The 19,908-nt window shown below is 47.3% G+C and overlaps 1 protein-coding gene across 3 annotated transcripts in view; it reads right to left on the minus strand.

Moving 5' to 3' along the window:
* The window catches only part of CACNA1D (calcium voltage-gated channel subunit alpha1 D), a 293,778-nt gene that overhangs the window by 150,300 nt on the left and 123,570 nt on the right, over nucleotides 1-19,908 (minus strand). For 2 of the 3 annotated variants that reach the window (XM_078385334.1, XM_072989635.2), the window contains exon 8: nucleotides 1,407-1,510. The exons of the other annotated variant lie outside the window; for it this stretch is intronic. In XM_078385334.1, coding sequence (XP_078241460.1) covers nucleotides 1,407-1,510 — 104 coding nt within the window. The remainder of the gene's footprint in view (nucleotides 1-1,406; nucleotides 1,511-19,908) is intronic. 3 annotated transcript variants of the gene reach the window in all.

The raw sequence follows: 19,908 nt of genomic DNA on the forward strand, positions 1-19,908 counted from the left end.
AGAGATTGCCACAACAAAGCTTCAGGCAATCTTCTGTCTGTAATGTACAAGAGATCATTAGGGGTTAGGATGCAGTGAGAAGCCTCATTTCAAACACTGCCCCACACATAGCTACTCTTAGATATCATTGCACAACTAAAGTGAAGATCTGCAAGGGATTTTTAACTGTTGGTAGTTGGTTGTGCTTACAACTCTCTCTTCATCAATGGACCCTAATAACAAAATTACCAGACATGGGAAACATGTGTGTGTTCCGTACAAACTCCTTTTAGATTTTTGTGCAGATCTTCACACTAGGTCAGGTGTGCAGATATTCAGGGTAGGATTAATGTGCATAACCACATTCCTTGCACTGTTTTGTCTTCACATGTTGCAGGCGATGCCTAGATAAGTCAAAGCAGAAAGCATGAACAAAGTCCCTGGTGACAGAAGAAATAGGGGCCTTCACTAAAGAGTGAAGAAAAATCCAAGAACAAAATAACCCAATTTTCTGTTCAAAACTGAAAACTACAACTGCACATGATGCTATATGGATCCAGTGAACTATGTCACTCTAACCCTAATTCTTGCATCAGGTAAAGATGGCTACTGTCCACTCAATCTATGCCAAATAAAACACATTAGGCTTTAATTTCATTACCAGTCCGACTACATTTGAATTACCTGCTGAATGATGAGTCAACACTAGATCCATCGAATCAAAGAGATTCAATAGAGCTACTGAGTCATATTATCAATTCAATGGTTTTATTGTAGTTTGGACTAACAACTGGGTTGGAGCATAGGTCTTAAGTATCACAAGACTCTCCACTGTTTTCACAAATTCTTGCAGCTTTCATAGTGGATAATGAGAAGCACCTGTGTGCACCCTTCCATGGATTAACTTGAATGTCTTTAGAGAGGACATCTCTACAAGAGGCATCAAATATTTTGAAGAAATTAGCAATGGATATAAACAGAAACACAAAACATAAAGCACCTGCTAACAGGTTTATCCTGCCAGTAGATGGGTTTGTATAATTTTCATTGCCGAAGCTTGTCTTTCAGACATGGCCAATGGTCTTGACCAACATGTAAGAGTTTGTGTGCTTGCACAGTTATCATCAGTGACTTATTATAGTGTGCAAAATGATGTCATCTCACTACCGATGTCATCTAACTACTTCCTAAGTTATATTTTAGGAAGTCAGTACATAAATTTCCAGAAACAGTGTGTGCAAGCAGTGTGACAGCATGTCACAAACAGGTACAAACACAAAATTCAGACATTCAGAAGAGCAAACACCAGTAAAATGACATACCAACCCAAGGCACATGCAGAAAAGCCATCACTGTGAAGCTTGAGCAAATGCACAGGCCATTTTACACACTGCAGTGGAATAGTCAAAGTTAATCTAACTGCTTACCCACTAAGTACACCAAGAACCAGGTTAAGTACGAAAAATGAGCCAAGTATGATAAGACTAACAAAATAGATCCATGGCCATTCACTTCCTATTGCATCATTTACCTGAAAAATGTAAGGAAATACGTTATGATTCAGCTATTCACTACATAGCAGAGCCTTTTCTCAATTGACAGATCACATAGGTATTCCGTGTATCAGGTAAAATCCCTACGACTTAACATATCACAACTCCTGCACCTATTCACCCTGCATCAGCATTCCAGGACCATGAAAGGAAATATTTCCTACTTTTGGAAGAAGATTATGTGGAACATCATATACAGTTTAAATATCTGGATTCTATTTAATTCTTGCAATTTCTGAATTTTATGCTTTTCTTCAAAAGTCAATTTGAGACCTGATTTTCATTGGTATTTTAGGCCCTGATTTAATATTTACTAGCATTTTCAAATTTAAAAGTTGAACAGTGAGGGTGCATCTGCTAATAAGATACTAATCTTATTAACCTTATTCAATATTAATATACTGTATTTGTTTTAGGAACACTGAGGCCACTCCAAAATGAAAATTCCAACCTTTCATTTTAAAATCTTATTCCCAGCTCTTTGGGTCTCAGCACTATAATATACCTATGTGATCCTGGCAACTGGATGCCAGACTCTGCTTCTAGGACAAGAAAGGTGTATGCTTACCCGCTCAATACACCAAGAACAAGATTTAGAACGAAAAATGACCCAAAGATGACGAGACTGACAAAATACACCCATGGTAATTCAAATCCCATAGCATCATTCATCTGTAAGAAATAAGATGGTCTTATAGAAAAAGTTTACTTTCATTAGTAATAGAGAACAGACAGTGGGAAAGCAATACATACAGATGAGAGATGTACTCCCTTTCATGATGATCAGAAATAATAACTGGCAAATAGGAGTAAAGCACAAACCACAATTTTTCCCCGCACCAAGTGTAGAGTCACACATTATTGTAAAAAGTGGAAAGCGTTGGACATTCACACATGGAACTTATCTTTACATTTTTGGTCTCTGCTATATAAAAATAAATGTTAAAGCCTAAGGCAGAAGTCAAAGGAAACATGAAAAATGGAGAAAGAAGGTCCCGTATTAAGAAAGAGGATCTTTTAGGAGATACTTGCATTTTCTGTTCTTCTGCTTTCCAAGCAGGAAGGGAACAACAAAGAAAAGTATTTTGTTTTGTTTTTTAATGCTGCATCACTATTTAAACCCAAGGAATCAACAACTTATTTATGGTTCAGCTCTTTCTGTTTTCCAGTCATCAGTTTAAACTTCAGAATTTAGTAGGTAAAAGCCAGACAAGACACAAAACATGAAAAAAATTCATTTAATATTGAGTGCACTATACACATTTCAAATTATCATTCTGTTGTGAGAAAAAAAAATATAAATTATGATGTGTTTATTATAAGACATTGTGAGATGTTTTTATTATTATATTATGCCCTTACTCCTACAGAGGAAAAATGCTACACAGTATGGTTCTACAAGTCATACACATACTACTAGAAACGGTTTGTCGTGTCTCATTTAACACCCTTCGCTCTTTCTGTACTAATTTTATCAATACAGTATTCTAAAGGTTAGATGAAATATTTTAACATATATGCCTACGACATTGCCATAAATTAAGTTTTTTTAGGTTAGCAGCAATGGAAACAAACATTATTTGCAATGGAGAGATATTCTATACCAGGGGTGTCAAACACAAGGCCCGCGGGCCAAACCCGGCCCGCCAGACCTCGTCTGATGGCCCGCGGAGCCACCGCCAGCCTTGCAGCCTCCCCCTTTTTTTTTTTAATGAATTTACTCCGTGCCTGCACGGAGTACAGTGATGCCCCGCACAGCGAGGTTAATCCATTCCGGATTAACCTTCATTGTGGGAAACATCGCACTACGGAACACAAAAAGGCATTGGAACGCATTAAACAGCGTTTAATGCGTTCCAATGCCATAGAATACTCACCGTTGTGCGATGTTTCCCAGGGGCCGGCAGCCATTTTCGCGCCTGTGACAAACCCAGACCTACTGGGATCTGCCACACGTTTACACTAAGCTGCCACCAACCATTCCCTATAAGAAGTCACACAGACCAGGGATGGATTTTCAAACAATAAAAAGAATAAGGTTTATTTTAAATACACACAGGGAAAAATAAACAATCAGGTGAATAAAATAAAGTAACGTGGCTTATTCTCACTCATACAAGCATACAGTTTGGTTCACCCAGAACCCTTAACTTGAAGCACAGACCCTGAACCTATCAGTTCTGGCTAACCAACAGACACCTGAACCTATCAGGTTGGTACTCTGACACACAGTAGTACCCTGTCTGACACACAGACTCCCACAACAGCTTCTTCTTCCCAGCTGCTGCTTCGTCACCTCCCAGTGTCTCTCAGCATCTCTCAGTGTGTCTTTCACCACACACGCTCCACATATTTATACAGTACAGCCCCTCCTCCTGATGTCCCGCCTTCCACTCCCCATAGGATGGAACTTTCCCTCCAAACCCATGACAGACAGGTAACATCAGTGCTGTATGTAACACCTCCCCTCTTTATAAGTTGTTTTGTAGGGGGAAAGCTAAGGTGCTTTTCACCAAAAAAACAACCTGAATAAAACATACAACAACATTTATACATACCATATTATACTTACTCATACTTACATTCTAAGTTAACCATAGCAATTAGGCATTTAAACATTTACCATATCCATTACATCAATTTACCTTTATTCATACAAACCAAATTCAAAACCAGGTACATTTAACTTTTTGTCATCATTATATACACATAGTCCATGTTCTTTCGCCGTCTTCAATCTTCAGGTCTTCTTGATAAGGCGTCAGCAACACAGTTCACTGACCCTCTGACCACCTTCACTTCAAAGTCATAGTCCTGTAGGTTTAAAGCCCACCTCATAAGTTTGCTATTGTGGGTTTTCATTGTCTTTAACCATTGCAATGGTGAATGGTCAGTACACAGAATAAAATGTCTTCCCCAGATGTAAGGCTTGGCCTTCTGGATCGCGTAGACTATGGCCAAACACTCCTTCTCCACGGTTGCCAAATGTCTCTCACCTTTTTGAAGTTTCCTACTCAGGTAGGACACTGGATGCTGGTCACCATTCTCATCCTCCTGGCACAGAACTGCTCCTACCCCGCTGTTAGACGCATCGGTGTAGATGATGAACTCCCGGTCGAAGTCTGGAGCACGCAGGACAGGATAGTTGATTAACGCCTCCTTCAACCTCTGGAACGCCGCCTCACAGTCGCTGGTCCACGGGATGCGGTCATCAGCCTTCTTCCTCGTCAGATCGGTCAGCGGAGCCGCAATCTCGCTAAACCTCGGGATGAACTTTCTGTAGTAGCCCACCAACCCAAGAAATGATTTGACTTTTTTCTTGGTGTTGGGTCTAGGCCAATCACGAACAGCTTCTATTTTGGCCTCCAGGGGTTTTATCACTCCTCCCCCTACCATGTGACCCAAGTATTTTATTTCTGGGCTACCCAGCTGACACTTGCTGGCCTTTACTGTTAGCCCTGCTGCACTTAACCTCTGCAGCACTAACTCCAGGTGTATCAGGTGATCTTCCCAGGTATTACTGAAGATCCCTATGTCGTCAATGTAGGCCACTGTAAAGTCACTGAGCCCTGCCAAGGTCTGGTCCATCAGCCTTTGGAATGTGGCTGGTGCATTTCTGAGACCAAAGCTCAGGACTCGAAACTCATAGAGACCAAAAGGGCTGCAAAAGGCAGTCTTTTCTTGATCCCTGGGATCAATTCTTAATTGCCAATATCCCTTTACCAGGTCCAATGATGAGATGAACCGACAACCCCCTATGGTTTCAATCAGGTTGTCTAGCCTGGGCATTGGGTAGGCATCAGGAGTGGTTACACGGTTTAATTTCCTGTAATCAACACAAAACCTAATGCTCCCATCAGGCTTGTCCACAAGGACTATCGGAGAGGACCAAGGACTAGAAGAGGGGACGATTATGTTCTCCCTAAGCATCTCGTCCAGCTCCTTCCGCACCTTGTCCCTATAGGGTCCCGTTACTCGGTATGGGGATACTGCCTGCGGGGGTGCATCCCCTGTGTGGATCCGATGCATCACTCCCTTCACTATCCCCGGCTTGTTGGAAAACACCTGTTGATATTTACTAAGCAGCGTTTTTAGTTCTTGCTGCTGGTCTTGGGTGAGTGCAGGACTGATCTTTACCTCCTCTGGGTTGTATTTTACTTCCCCTCTACCCTCCCAGAAGGGTAATTCCGCTTCCTCACTCTCAGCTGCTTTTATCGCGAATAAAACCCTCTGTTCCCCTCTGTAGTAGGGCTTTAGGGCATTCACATGAACCACCCTCCTTGCTTGGTTCTCCTCCTGCTCTATAAGGTAGTTCAGGTCTGACATCTTGGAAATGACCCTATATGGTCCTGCCCATTTGAGCTGCAGTTTATTCTCTCTGCAGGGCCTAAGCCAAAGCACTTCCTCCCCTGGGTCAAAGTGCCTCTCTCTAGCTTTGTGGTCATACCATGTTTTCTGTCTGACCTTCTGAGCTTGCAGGTTTTCTGCTGCCAGCTCTAGATTTCTCTTTAGGTCATTCATCAAGGTGTCTATGTAAGTCACAACGTCTTGTGGGTCATCCTGGGTGATCTGCTCCCAATTTTGTTTGATCAAATCAAGGGGCCCTTTCACCCCTAAGTGTGCAGCAAACATGTCAGAGTGACCCCTTTGTAAGATCATGGGGCGATACTTTTCAGGTACCACCAGCTGACTTCTGATCCCATCTCCCCCTTTTGAGATATTCCTCAGGGTCTCTCTATATAAAATCCCCTTTTCCTCCAGAAATCTCACTGGGGTTTCAGGTGTTAGCTGGGCGTCAGTCACCTGTTCAAAACACTTTTGGAGAGTGGCGTCTGCCTTTTGCTCCTGTCCAAATCTGCTGTCTGTGGTTAAGGTTTCCACCACAGCTTCTGAACTCCCCTCTGCTTCCGTCTCTGGCTCATCATTACCCCCCTGAACTGTCCCCGTGGTGGCTTGTGAGCGTGTAATCACTAGCACCCGTTTCACATGTTCAGCCAGGTCATTTCCCACGAGCACGGCTGCTGGCAGAGTCGATGAAATCGCTAGCCGCCAAGCTCCCCTCCAGCCTTGAAAGTTGACAGGTACCTCTGCTACTGGCAGAGAGATTACCTGCCCCTCAATCCCTGCCACCTTCATGCTCTCATTTGGGATTATAAACTCCCTAGGAATAATATCTGGATGGCACAGGGTTACCTGGGAACAAGTGTCCCGCAGCCCCCTATACTGACGGTCAAGTATTCCTACGTCCACCCCTGCTGTCTCAAACAACTGAGAATCTGTTTTCACCAGCAAGCAGCGCTTTACCTCCACAAGAGGACCATTTTCCTCAGCCTGATCAGCAGAGGTAGCTGTTCCAGACTGAGTAGTCATGGCAACCGGCTCCCTCAGTGACACTGAGCCTTGCTCTTTCTGGACACAGAACACAGCTTTTGGCTTGGTCCCACTAGAATTCTGAGGCATCATTCCTTTTAGCTGCTTTAATTTCTCACACTCTGAGATTAGATGACCCTTTCCCTGACAGAAATAACATTTTCTGGTGTATTTTGATTCTCTCTCATCTTGTTTTGGTTTTCCCTCCAAAATCTGAGGTCTTAGTTTCATGTCTGAGGGCTTCCCTTCACCATGGGCCCCTCCCCCTTGCTGGCTTTTCCCTGGTCCCTGAGAGTACTTGCTGTAGGTTTCTTTGGGTTTACCTACAGATTTCCCCTCACCCAAGGGCTTTCTTATTTGGGAAATAAAATCTGCGATCTCTGCGGCTGCTGCCACAGACCTCGGTTTCCTTTCCCTCACCTGGAAGTTCAATTCTCCATGCAGGACTGAATAGAACTGTTCCAGTGCTATCAAGTCTTTAAGCTGCTCATAGGTCTCTGTTCCTTCCTGCGATAGCCATTTCTCAAGCAGCCTCACCAATTGGGCCCCCACTTGGGTAAAAGTTTGTTCTGGTTTCTTGGTAAGGGACCTGAATCTTTGTCTCAGCTGCTCTGCATTTATCCCATGTCTGGCAAACACCAGTTTTTTAAACTCTGCAAAATCTTTCATCAGTTCCTCAGGCATCTCGGCATAAACCTCAGCCAGGCTACCACTGATTAAAGACCGCATGATGGTCATCTTCTCAGTTTCCCTCACTGAGAAGTCCACAAACGCTCTTTCCACTAAGGAAAAGAACACCTCAGGACAATCTCCCTTGTGGTACACAGGGAATTTCTTCAGGTCAGCCTTAGACAATTGGCCTCCCTCAGAATCCCTATTGTTATTATTGTTCTGGTTCATCAGTTCCAGTTTTCTTAATTCAAACGCCATTCTTTCTTTTTCCAGAGCAATTTTCTCTCTCTCCATTCTTTCTTCCCTCTCCATTCTCTCTCTCTCTCTCTCTAATTCAAATTGCCGCTGTTTCTCCCTTTCCCTTTCTTCTCTTTCCCTTTCCTCCATTTCAAATTGCCTCATCCTCAGTTCATGCTGTTGGGCTATGAGCAATTTTCTAAGTTCTGGGTTCTGCTCTCCTGTGCTGTCACCCTGCACTGAGCCAAATTCATCCTCAGAACCTTGGTCAATCTGGGGGTCTTTCACTTCACTCATGTCTGCTATCTGGCTTCGAGTCAAGGGCATAATCCCCCCTCAGAACAGGCTGCTTTAAAAAGTCAAGCCTCAAAATAAAACGACCACTTTTTTCCTTTTTGCCTCAGAACCAGCTCTCCCTGGAGATTGCTGCTGTTCTTCAGCACTAAACTTGCAACAGTATCGAGTCAGAGCCTACCCCCCTCTGCTGGGCCTCTCAGCTGGCAAGCTAGCTCACTGTTACTACGCAGTTTTGCCTCAGCTTTTTCCCGCCAAAACTAGGCTGCCTCAGAGCACCTTAATCTAAGTCTCCCCAGTTGGCACGTTCTTCTACTAGCGCACCTCCCCGTGAGGTACACCTAGAAGATTACCTACGCGCCTCAGACTGTCCCTGACTAGACCCCCCTTGCTCTGGGCACACTTGCCAAGGCTTTGCTGGACCACTGGACAACTGGACCAGTCGTATCCCACACGCTGGACACCAATCAATGTGACAAACCCAGACCTACTGGGATATGTCACACAGTTACACTAAGCTGCCACCAACCATTCCCTATAAGAAGTCACACAGACCAGGGATGGATTTTCAAACAATAAAAAGAATAAGGTTTATTTTAAATACACACAGGGAAAAATAAACAATCAGGTGAATAAAATAAAGTAACGTGGCTTATTCTCACTCATACAAGCATACAGTTTGGTTCACCCAGAACCCTTAACTTGAAGCACAGACCCTGAACCTATCAGTTCTGGCTAACCAACAGACACCTGAACCTATCAGGTTGGTACTCTGACACACAGTAGTACCCTGTCTGACACACAGACTCCCACAACAGCTTCTTCTTCCCAGCTGCTGCTTCGTCACCTCCCAGTGTCTCTCAGCATCTCTCAGTGTGTCTTTCACCACACACGCTCCACATATTTATACAGTACAGCCCCTCCTCCTGATGTCCCGCCTTCCACTCCCCATAGGATGGAACTTTCCCTCCAAACCCATGACAGACAGGTAACATCAGTGCTGTATGTAACAGCGCCCTCCCCTTGCACAACGAGGGCGCCAAAATGGCTGCCATCAGCTGTCTGGCGGGTCCAAAATGGCCGCCGGAACAGCCAAAAGGGGCCGGGGCACAGCGTTTTCGCGCCCTTGGTAAGCAAGGGTAGCGCGCGAAAACGCTGCCGGAAGCCCCAAAATGGTTGCGCGCAGCCATTTGGGGCTTCCACAGCGTTTTTGCGCGCTCCCCTTGCTTACCAAGGGCGCGAAAACACTGTGCCCCGGCCCCTTTCAGCTGTTCCGGCGGCCATTTTGAAGCCGCGGAACAGCTGATTGTCGGGTCACAAAGCGAAGGTCGGTAAGCGAGCAGCTTACCACCCTTCGTTCTGCGATTTCCCGCCTATACGGGCACCGTTTTGCGATCGCATTTGCGATCGCAAAAACGGCCTCGTAGAGCGAATTCATTGCTCTATGAGGCGCCCGTTGTGCGAGGCACCACTGTAAATTCATTTAAAAAATGGCTCAAGTTAACCTACAGATACAACCGGCCCTTTGATGGGGACCAAACTGCTGATGCGGCCCCCGATGAATTTGAGTTTGACACCCCTGTTCTATACTCTGCTTTCACGCCAAGCTATTCTACAGTCTCTGGTCTATAAGAATGTGGTCTTTTTATTCTTCTTCTCCCCAATACTGGTTGTCACGGAATTCCATTACTTTTGTCCCTTATGCATTGCATTATTTGTAAATGAGGTTATAGCTAGGGAATGTCTACCATTATAAAAACATTCGTAATTGTTGGCAATTGCACGGCCAAGGAAATAAAGCGATGAGCATCTCCAACTGCCTCAAAACATCATGCATATTGTAGCAAAATTTTGCCAAAATTAAAGGGGGGAGGGAGGGGGAAAAGAAAGGCAAAAGAAAAAAGTAAAGAAAAATGTGCAATACTTTAAAGACTAACAGGTTTATTTCAGTGTGAGCTTTTGTAGATCAAACTCCACTTCTTCAAACTTCCTTTTCTTCACCTGGTGCCTGAAGCATCAGATATTGACCCCCAAAAGCTCACAATGTAATAAATCTGTTAGTGCCACAACTGTTTCACACACACCCGTCTCTCTTACTTCCTTTAACTTTGTCAATATGCTATGACAGACTAATACAATTACCTATTTGGAAATCATATCAATATTTGTTACTAAATGCCTGATAACAGTACACTCCTATGAATGGCTACTCAGGAATAAAATCCAGTGTCCAGTGGAACTTGACATGGAAGTACATGTTGGCCTGCAGCCAAAGTATCTTTCTATCTCGTGCTATTTTACAGTCCATGGATGGGTAGTGATTCTATCTTTTTTACATCGTACACAGTATTTTAATTGGCATTTATGTTGCTGTTACTTTTAACTGCATCTGAATAGCCTTGGAAGTCAGAGTTGAAATAGTGCGAACTGTTCCAACAGGCTTTGATGTCTCCAGAGTAGGTCAACTAACCCTCAAATACAGACTTCAAAGTCTGCTGGCCAGCTTCCATCTCTCTTTAGACAGCCAGTTTCTCAAAACCTTGCTAATTTCAAAGGCTCTGGTCTTGTCTGTTGGACGCTCAGATATCAAGCTGACTTTAAAAAGGAATGCCTTTCAAATCTAACAGCTTACCAGCAGCTTACTAGCCAGGCCATGGCTGTCTAACTTTCTCTGTGTGTTCTTTGTGTTTCACGTCACAAGTGCTCTTGGTCTCTCTCTCAATCTCTCTCTCTCTCTCCAAAAGACAATCAGAGAAACCACAGACATTTATAACAACCACAACATTGCCATCACTTCAGGAGACCTGCTCTCCTTTTCCAGGTAACATGCTACATAACACAGTGATCCAGCCGCTGGAGGGTCCCTGACCTCGAACAGCGAGGCTGGCCTTGCCCTCCACCCGGGATAGCGCGAGAAGGGCCAACGCGACTTCCGGGTGGGAGGGGAAAGCCCTGGTATTTAAAGGGCCTTCCCCTTCCGGAACGCCATCTTCTTTGCAGGCACCAAGCTGGAAAGAGCGTGGCCGGCGAGCAGCGACTTTTCATTGCGAGGTTCATTGCTGGATTACTGTTCATTGCTGGATTACTGTTTATTGCTGGATTACTGTTGCGATTAAAGAGGAAGGGGGACAGCAGCGGAAAGGATCGGAGAGAGCAGAGCGCGGCAGCCCCGCTTCACCGGATCGGGAGAAGCATCGGCTCCTCCCACAGGCTAAGTACAGAGCGTTGGAAAGGGAACCCTAAGCGGGAAAAGGGCGGCCCCCGGGAGGAAGTGTAGACTACCAGCTTTTCAACAGGCACCCATCCCTTCTGCCCCCCCTCCACCCCTCGCTTTGGCGCCGCACTTTGATAAGCCCCGGGAGCCTCCTTTGCTTTTCTCCACCTTCGGCACCGCGCCAAGGCGGTCCTTTCGGCTCGCTCGTACATAGGGGCGGCGGCGGATTTTACTGTCCCCGAACGTGCCTCTAGGAAGCGGCGCCGCAAGCGCTCTGGTTCCTTTGGGCAGCTTAACCCGCTCGGGAGCCGCAGGGATAGCGACACGCGCTTGCGGGACCACTAGGATTCGCTGGGCTCGGATCGGAAAAACCCGTCCTTTCCCTACGCCTGTTTAGTGCCGCCGCCGCGCCTGATCCCTTAGGAGCACGGTCCTAAGTTTCCCTTCGTTGCTGGCGGAGGCCAGCCATTTGCAGGGGTTCACCTTGCTCGATCGGATCGCGAGGAGCCAGTGCAAATTTTGAATTTCCCGCCATTTTTGGGGCCCCGCCCACACGCCTACTCATCGGCTGCCCTTGTTTTCGGCTCTTACTGAGTGTGGGGGATCTGCGCTACACCGGTTTTAGCTAGCAATTGGGCATTCACTGAGTAGGAGCGCTGGTCTGTTGTTTCCCTTGCTGCTGACGGTGGCAAGCCATCTGCGGGGGTTCACCTCGTTCGTTCGGAGCGCTAGGGGCCGGATAAAATTTTGAATTTCCCGCCAATTTTGAAGCCCCGCCCACCCGCCTACTCAGCTGCAGCCCTTGTTTTCGCCGCCTAGTGAGTCCCGGGGGATCCAGGCAACGCCGGATCCGCGACCTAGCCTGCTCAATTGGCCATTCACTGCAGGCTTCCGCCTCACCTTAAAGGGGCACCTTAAAGGAGCACACTCAGTGATCCTATCTGTTCCTTGGGGCTGCCTATTCCCGGACACTGCCCTACCTGGGAGGGGGAGTTCCTTACAGCAGCTTCACAGCTTTTAAAGTGCATCGCAATTGATTAGCAGTAGCACCACAGCGAATTAATTTTGCAGTTGATTGCTACCAGATAAATATATACATTGACAAATTAATTGCCTTGATAGGTATTAAACCATAAACTGAGCATTGCATATTGATTCCATTTTGCTGTACAGTCAATTTTATATGCATGTATTTATCCGGAGTTGATATATGAACACATGAATTAATTGGATGGTTAATTAAGAAAGCATAAATTGCACATATCGTAGGAGCACTTTTACCTCCACTCTAAGCTATCTGCACTTTAATTGTATACCTTTCATTCTATATAAATCTATTTAGACGTGTTAAATATATAAATAAGCTCATTAATTGGCTGGTTACATAGCGAATCATTAAGAATATTGTCTGCAAATTTGGATATACAATCAACTTGAGCGGCATTAAATTGATTAATTAATTAGTCCTTCATACCTATTTACACACAGACGAATTAATTGGCGGGTTAAGGAGTAAAAGCCTAAGCTGAAATTTAATTGTATACACTTTATCTCATTCAATTTTATACCAAAAAAAAAAAAAAAAATTAAAAAGGGGCAAATACTGCTGCACGTTCGTACTGTGTCCCGTGGTGCCACCCGGCAGGATTTCATATAGGCTTCCTTTGGCAATCATCATAACTAACTAACCACATTTCGTATTGGGCGTAAAGAAATAAACTAGCCCAAGGAAGGGTTACCCGGGTGCTAATTGGTGTATTTAGATAACGAAGTAATACAAGATGGCACCACGAAAAGGGGTTGGGAACAAGAAAGGGAAGCAGCCGGCCCAGAGGAGACAGGTAACCCACGCATCTCCGCCGCATTCCTCCTCAGATGAGGAATCTTGGCCGGTGTGGCAGAGATTACAGAATAAAATCGAGGCCTTGGAGGCCCAAACACTGGGAAAGCAGCCCGCTCAACCTCGCGGGGTGCGTAGATCGGCTAGGGAGTCCAAAGGCCACAGGTCATCCAGGCTAAGGGTCATGGCTCGAGACCTAACACAGAGATGTGCGGCCATTGAGTCCACACAGGGTACGGATGCGGCTTCGAGGCAGGAAGAGGATGGTGCCGGGGTAGCCGCAAAGAGGCGCCGGACTGTGGAGCAGCGGCCGGCATCCAGGGAGGAGTCGGCACATGCATCCGTGAGCCAGGAGGAGCAGGAGGACATTGAGGAGGTTAGCTGCGAAGCCCCACCGCAAGACGAGGACCAGGACGGACCGTCCACGTCGTATGGTGAGTATGCACCCGGGCCATTCGCCCAAGCAGCTCCCCCAGCATGGCCCTGGCCAGCGGGTGCACCAGGAACATATCCACAGACCACACCCTACATCTCGATGAGCCCGGGTTTACCCAATGCCCCCTGGCCTTATGCCACCCCGCATCTCACGGGGTGGGGCGCTCCTGCCGGGGCTCCTCCCGCGCAGGCCCAGCCTACGATTACAGCTGGATCGGGTGCCTGGCCTTACCCTTCGGTACCCAACACGGGCTATAACACGGTGCCTATCACGGCGCTGCCTTATGGGGACTATTCGACGCCTTTGGGCGATCATTTGAGCCCGGCAACTAAAGAAAAAATCTCGAAAGGAGAGTATATAGATGTATTTGAATTGCTGAATAGGGAAGTGGAAAAGAAGGACCTAGATGGGGAGGATGAGAAGGATAAGGAGAAGAGAAGAAGGAAAAAGCCGGAGAGAACTTGGGCTAATTGGCTCCCTGGGTTCCTAATTTATGCTGGGGTTATTGTAAAAGCACAGCCGTGGAGGGCACAGGCCCTCTTTCAGTATTTAGACATCATATATAGGGCTTACACGGACTTCGCAGGGCAGGCTTGGTTGCAATATGATCAAGCCTTCCGCATGAGGAGCGCCATTCAACCAAACTTGCGGTGGGACGAACCGCAACCAGGGCTCTGGCTGCAGCATATGGCCCCTTCCAGGCCCAACACGGGGAAACGTTTTGATAGTGGGCATCTCAATCGGAGACCGTTAGCCGCTCAAGCTGCCCGCGCAGGCGCGGGGCAGGTGGTTCAACCCCGCCTGCCTTGTTTTCAATTTAACGCCAGGGGCTACTGTAATAAGAAGCCCTGCAAGTTCAGACACGAATGTCTCACATGCGGGGGCCAACATGCAAACTCCTCGTGCTTTAGGGCGGGGGCCCAGAGACAGAGCAGGAACTCAGGGGGCCCCAGGAAGTCTAACAACGGAGGTGGAAGCAATGCAAAAGGGGCCCAGCCCAATTAAAGTGCAGGTCTTGGAGGAGTGGTTGAGGTTCTACCCTCACCATGAAGACGCTAAGTATTTATTGGAGGGTTTTAAATGTGGTTTTAGAATACCGGCTAAAGGGGAGCGCAAGGCCTTCATGGCCCGGAACCTCAGATCAGTGGCAGGCATGGAGGATATAGTACAGCTAAAAATTGACAAAGAAGTGAAAGAGGGCAGGGTCCTCGGCCCCTTCTCAAAACCGCCTATGGCGAACCTCAGAGTTTCATCATTAGGTATTGTGCCCAAGAAGGTCCCGGGGGAATTCCGTTTAATTCATCACCTGTCCTTCCCGGAGGGGGCATCGGTGAACGATGCCATTCCCCAGGAATTATGCACGGTCAGGTACACCTCCTTCGATGATGCAGTGAAAATGATCAGGAAGTGTGGTGTAGGGGCTGAACTGGCAAAGTGTGACATTAAATCAGCCTTTAGGCTGCTGCCAGTTCACCCTGAGGATTTTAACTTGTTAGGCTTCCAGTTTGGTGGCGCATATTTTGTGGACAGAGCCCTACCCATGGGATGCTCAGTGTCATGTGCCGCATTTGAAAAGTTCAGCACCTTCATTGAATGGAGACTTAGGCACATGGTGGGAAGTAACTCAACAGCGCATTACCTCGATGACTTCCTTTTCAGTGGAAAGGGAGGCACAGGTAGATGCGGGGTCATACTCCGCACATTCCAAGCATTAGCCAAAGAGTTAGGGTTGCCCCTAGCGGAGGACAAGACAGAGGGTCCGGCGACGTCTTTAACCTTCCTGGGTATAGAGCTTGATACGGTGCAGCAAACATCGAGGTTACCACGGGACAAGCTAATTGACCTGAGGGCCCGGGTTGAAGCTCTATTACTCAGAAAGAAAGCTTCCCTTAAAGACCTGCAGGAAATAGTTGGCCATTTGAACTTTGCTTGCAAGGTTGTGGCGCCGAGCCGAGCATTCCTCAAGCGTCTATGCACAGCTATGAGGGGTCTCAAGAGACCCACGCACAGGACCAGGGTAACACGGGGCATGAGGGAGGACCTCCGGGTATGGAGCCAATTCCTCCAATCGTTCAATGGGGTCTCTTTCTGGAGGTCAGAGGTAAATCTGAAGGCAAATTTCCAAGTGCATTCGGATGCCGCTGGGTCATCGGGATTTGGCATCTATTGCCACGGCAAATGGTGCTCAGGCCTGTGGCCGCAGACATGGCAACAGAGCGGCATTACAAGGGATCTGACCTTCCTGGAATTCTTCCCCATTGTAGGAGCGCTATGGCTATGGGCGGAAGAATGGGCTAATTCTGTTGTGCACTTCTGGTGCGATAACCTGGCAGTTGTGCACATTGTAAACAACCAGACAGCACAATCGGAGCGGGTGATGAAGCTTGTAAGGGCCTTTACGCTCAGGGCACTGCAGTTCAATATAGTAGTGCGCGCCAGACACGTCCCAGGGGTAGACAATAGCATCGCTGACGCCTTGTCACGTCAACAGATCGCCCGGTTCAGGGAACTGGCCCCAGAAGCCAGGGACATGCCAGACGTTCTCCCCCCGGAAGTCTGGCAGATTGGCGAGACGTCGCATCCACAGCAATAGGGTTGGCCCTGGCAGAAAGGACAAGGAAGGGCTACTCCGCAGTGAGTACGGAGTTCATGCAATTCAGAAGGATGGCGCATCTGGACCAGGCTTGGCCGGTCCCGGTGGAACACCTGCAGCAGTTCATGGTATACCTGTATAAGAGAGGGCTAGCGCCGTCCACGATACAGGGTAAGCTGTCAGCTGTAGCATTTCAGGCGAAAAGCAATGGCTACAGGGATACCACTGGCGATTTTCGAGTTAGGAAAATGTTAGAAGGGTGGTCGAAGGTGAGGGGCAGAACACTGGACACTAGGGCACCCATATCACCTGACATCCTGGAACGTATGTGCACGCAGTGGAGGACATTGTGCAGGGATAAGTATGAAATAAGCTTATTCTATGCCGCGTCTCTCATAGCCTTCTTCGGAGCCCTGAGGATCAGTGAATTGGTGGCTCAAGGTAAGGCCGACAAGGTTAGGGCAGCCCTGCAGTGGGGGGATGTGGAAGTGCAGGGAGCAAGGGTGGAGCTGTTGATTAGAAGATCTAAAACTGATCAAAAGGGAAACGGCAGGCAGTTAGTTCTAGGGCAATGCTCAAACAAGAGCATATGCCCGGTTAGAGCCGTCAAAGCATACTTGGAATACAGGGGTAGCGAACCGGGTTACTTCTTCCAGCATGCCGATAAATCTCCATTAACGAAATACCAGTTCTGGAAACTAACAGGTTTAGCCCTACAGGCGGTTGGTATTAGGGGTGCTAGGTTCGGTTCTCATTCATTCAGGATTGGAGCGGCATCCACTGCGGCAGCCATGGGCTACAGCACGCAGGACATCCAGCGACTAGGGCGCTGGTCGTCTTCCTGTTATAAAAGATATATTAGAACCCTACCTACAGTGTAGGAGGATGCCTGACTGATGTCTTCACAGGTGGCTCAAGCGCAAGTACTCGGAAGCACATCTTGATCATCGGGCATAGCTATGTATATTGGGCAGAGCGCTATGTGGCAGCATCTCATTGGGGAAGCAACCTGGGGCTAGGAGCACGGGCTACCATTACATGGAAGGGGCTGCGTGGCATGCAATGGGGTCAACTAGGCAGAGCCACGGCATTTGGTCACTGCCCTCCTGACCTGTTGCTGATACATTTGGGAGGCAACGACTTGCCCCGCCTGCCTGGCAAGGCGTTAATACTGGACATTCTTCGAGACCTGAAGAGATTGAAGACAACGTACCCGACGATGCGTATCATATGGTCTACAATCATACCTCGGATAGCCTGGCGAGGCTCTGTGAGGACTGCTGCAGTGAACAGGGCCCGGCGGGGCGTCAACAGGGAGGTCTGCAGAGGCGTCTGCAACGGTATTGGATCTGTGATAGGGCACCACAACATTCAGGCCGACAGGCTACAAATGTTCCGGAGTGACGGCGTGCATCTGTCGGAAGAGGGTCTGGAGGTATTTCTAGAGGACATTCGGGGGGGCCTGCTTGCTGAGCTCACAGGGCTCTGTGGCGGGCATGGGACATAGCCAGGCTAGTCCCTATGCTGTGGCGGGTAGTGCGGAAAAATAGGCATCTACGGTGGGTCCCGCAGTAAGTTCAAGTAAGCCAACAGTGCATCCTACCGCGCGGCACTGCGGATCGTGCGATTACAGTGCCTGTGGCGGAGAGATGCACTGGGCCACTCCAGACTAACAACCCTCAAACAAAGGGGGATAAAGGTCTGGGGGTTTGGGCTAGCGGCCGGCCAGGTCCCTGCGATACTTTATGGTCGCGGGATCCTGGGCGGCCGGGGACTCGCCCTTATGATAACCCTCTTTAAAGGTTTCCGCACTACAGCAGGCCCCTCCTTCAGAATAAAATCTTGGTATATGATTGTGTGTTTAATAAAGTGTGGCCCATATTTAAACCCATACTATTGTCTCGCGCTTTATTCCGGGGTTGGGGGGGCAATGATGTGGCTTGCAGAGGATGATAGCCATGAGTCTTGACATGTTCCTTGGTGATTGAACACAGCCTGTGTATTCTGCTTCCTCCTATACTGAACTAGTGAGCAAGTGCCACTCTCTAGATGTTTTTGGCCTACCACTCCCATTGTCTCCGGCTAGCATAGCCACAAGTGAGAAACGATGGCACTTGCACTCCTAAAACATTTGGAAGGCTACAGTTGTCCAACACTGCCCTAGCATCACAGTCTGAGCAGGATGGCACTTCATCCCAGAACTGCAAACCTAGGTGGCTCCCACTGGGACTATGGTCCACTTACTTTCAGGGTTGCCATGATAGCCAGTGATCCTCAGTTTCTGCTCCAGTTACAAACCAGGACTAAAATTTTGGTTAATCCAAGATCCTTTTCAGGCAACATATTAAACAAATGCTTCTAGGAGTGTTATCAACCACACTAGTGGAAATAAGCACTGCAGGAGCAAATAAGGGCATATGTAGATCTTTCATTATGAAAGAACATTCTGAATTTATCATTCTGTACACGCACACACACACACACACACACACACACACACACACACACACATGCTCATTACCATCAACACTGGTGATAATGTAAAGGCCAAATATATGCTACATTAAACATACAGGCCAGCATGCTGTTGAGCTCCAGCTGGCCCTTAGGTCTAGTTTTTGCAGGCACTGCTGTTGTTCAAGGAGTGTTCACCTTAAGAAAACCTCCCATCTTCTTGCACAACATCAATACTTGTACATGTGCAGTGGTCCTCTGTTTTCTACACTGGCAGACTATGCAGGATCCACTCACTGGGATCCTGGGCATAGTCTGAAAATGTGTCTTCCATTTATTTATTTACCTATTCATTTATTTTAAACAGCACGAGGGGACAGGAAACATGAGATGGTAATTCTGCATGAGAAGGATCTTTCTTCTTTTGCCCCAGTTTTGACAAAAAGTATGTGACTTGGCCACAGTGACACATGTCTTGATTACATCCTGTTATTCATTCATTCATTCATTCATTTAATACCTCACCCATTTAGTGAACATGCCACTACTCTGGGTGGCTTACAAAATATTAATAAAACCACATAAAACATATAAAACATATTAAAAGAAAACAAACAAACCCTACCCACTCCATAAAATCACCTGTCTGGGAATATAAGATGGCAGACAATGAATGGGCCAGCATAATTTTACAAAAGAATGGTGCTTGAGAAGGCCTGGGTAAAAAGCCAGGTTTTAATTTCCTTGTGGAAGCTCAGGAGGGTGGGGGCCAGTCATAGCTCCACAGGACGAGTTCCAGAGTGGAGCGGATACAACTGAAAAGCACACCCAGATTTTGCACATGATCCTTAAGGGGGAGTGTGCCCCCATCATGGTCAGATAACAGGTCCCCTAACGATCAGGATGCCCTCCCAACAACAGGATCTCCATCTTGTCAGGATTCAATTTCAGCCTATTTGCCCTTGTTCAGTCCATAACTGCAGTCAGACAACATTCTAGGATCTATACAGCTTCCCCTGCTGAAGAGGGAAGGGAGAGTTGTGTATCATCAGTGTACTGATGACAGCGAACGCCAAATCTCTGAATGACCTCTCCCAGCGGCCTCATGTAGATGTTAAAAAGCACGGGGAAGATGACCGACCCCTGTGGAATACCACATTGTAGTATCCATGGGGACGAAACAGCTTCCCCAAGCTGAGCTCTCTGGCATTGGTCATCGAGGAAGGAACATTGGTTGACTCCACTGGGAGTCCGATCGAACACGAC

The sequence above is a fragment of the Pogona vitticeps genome, chromosome 2 (genome assembly GCF_051106095.1).
Source record: "Pogona vitticeps strain Pit_001003342236 chromosome 2, PviZW2.1, whole genome shotgun sequence".
Classification (NCBI taxonomy): Eukaryota; Metazoa; Chordata; class Lepidosauria; order Squamata; family Agamidae; genus Pogona; species Pogona vitticeps.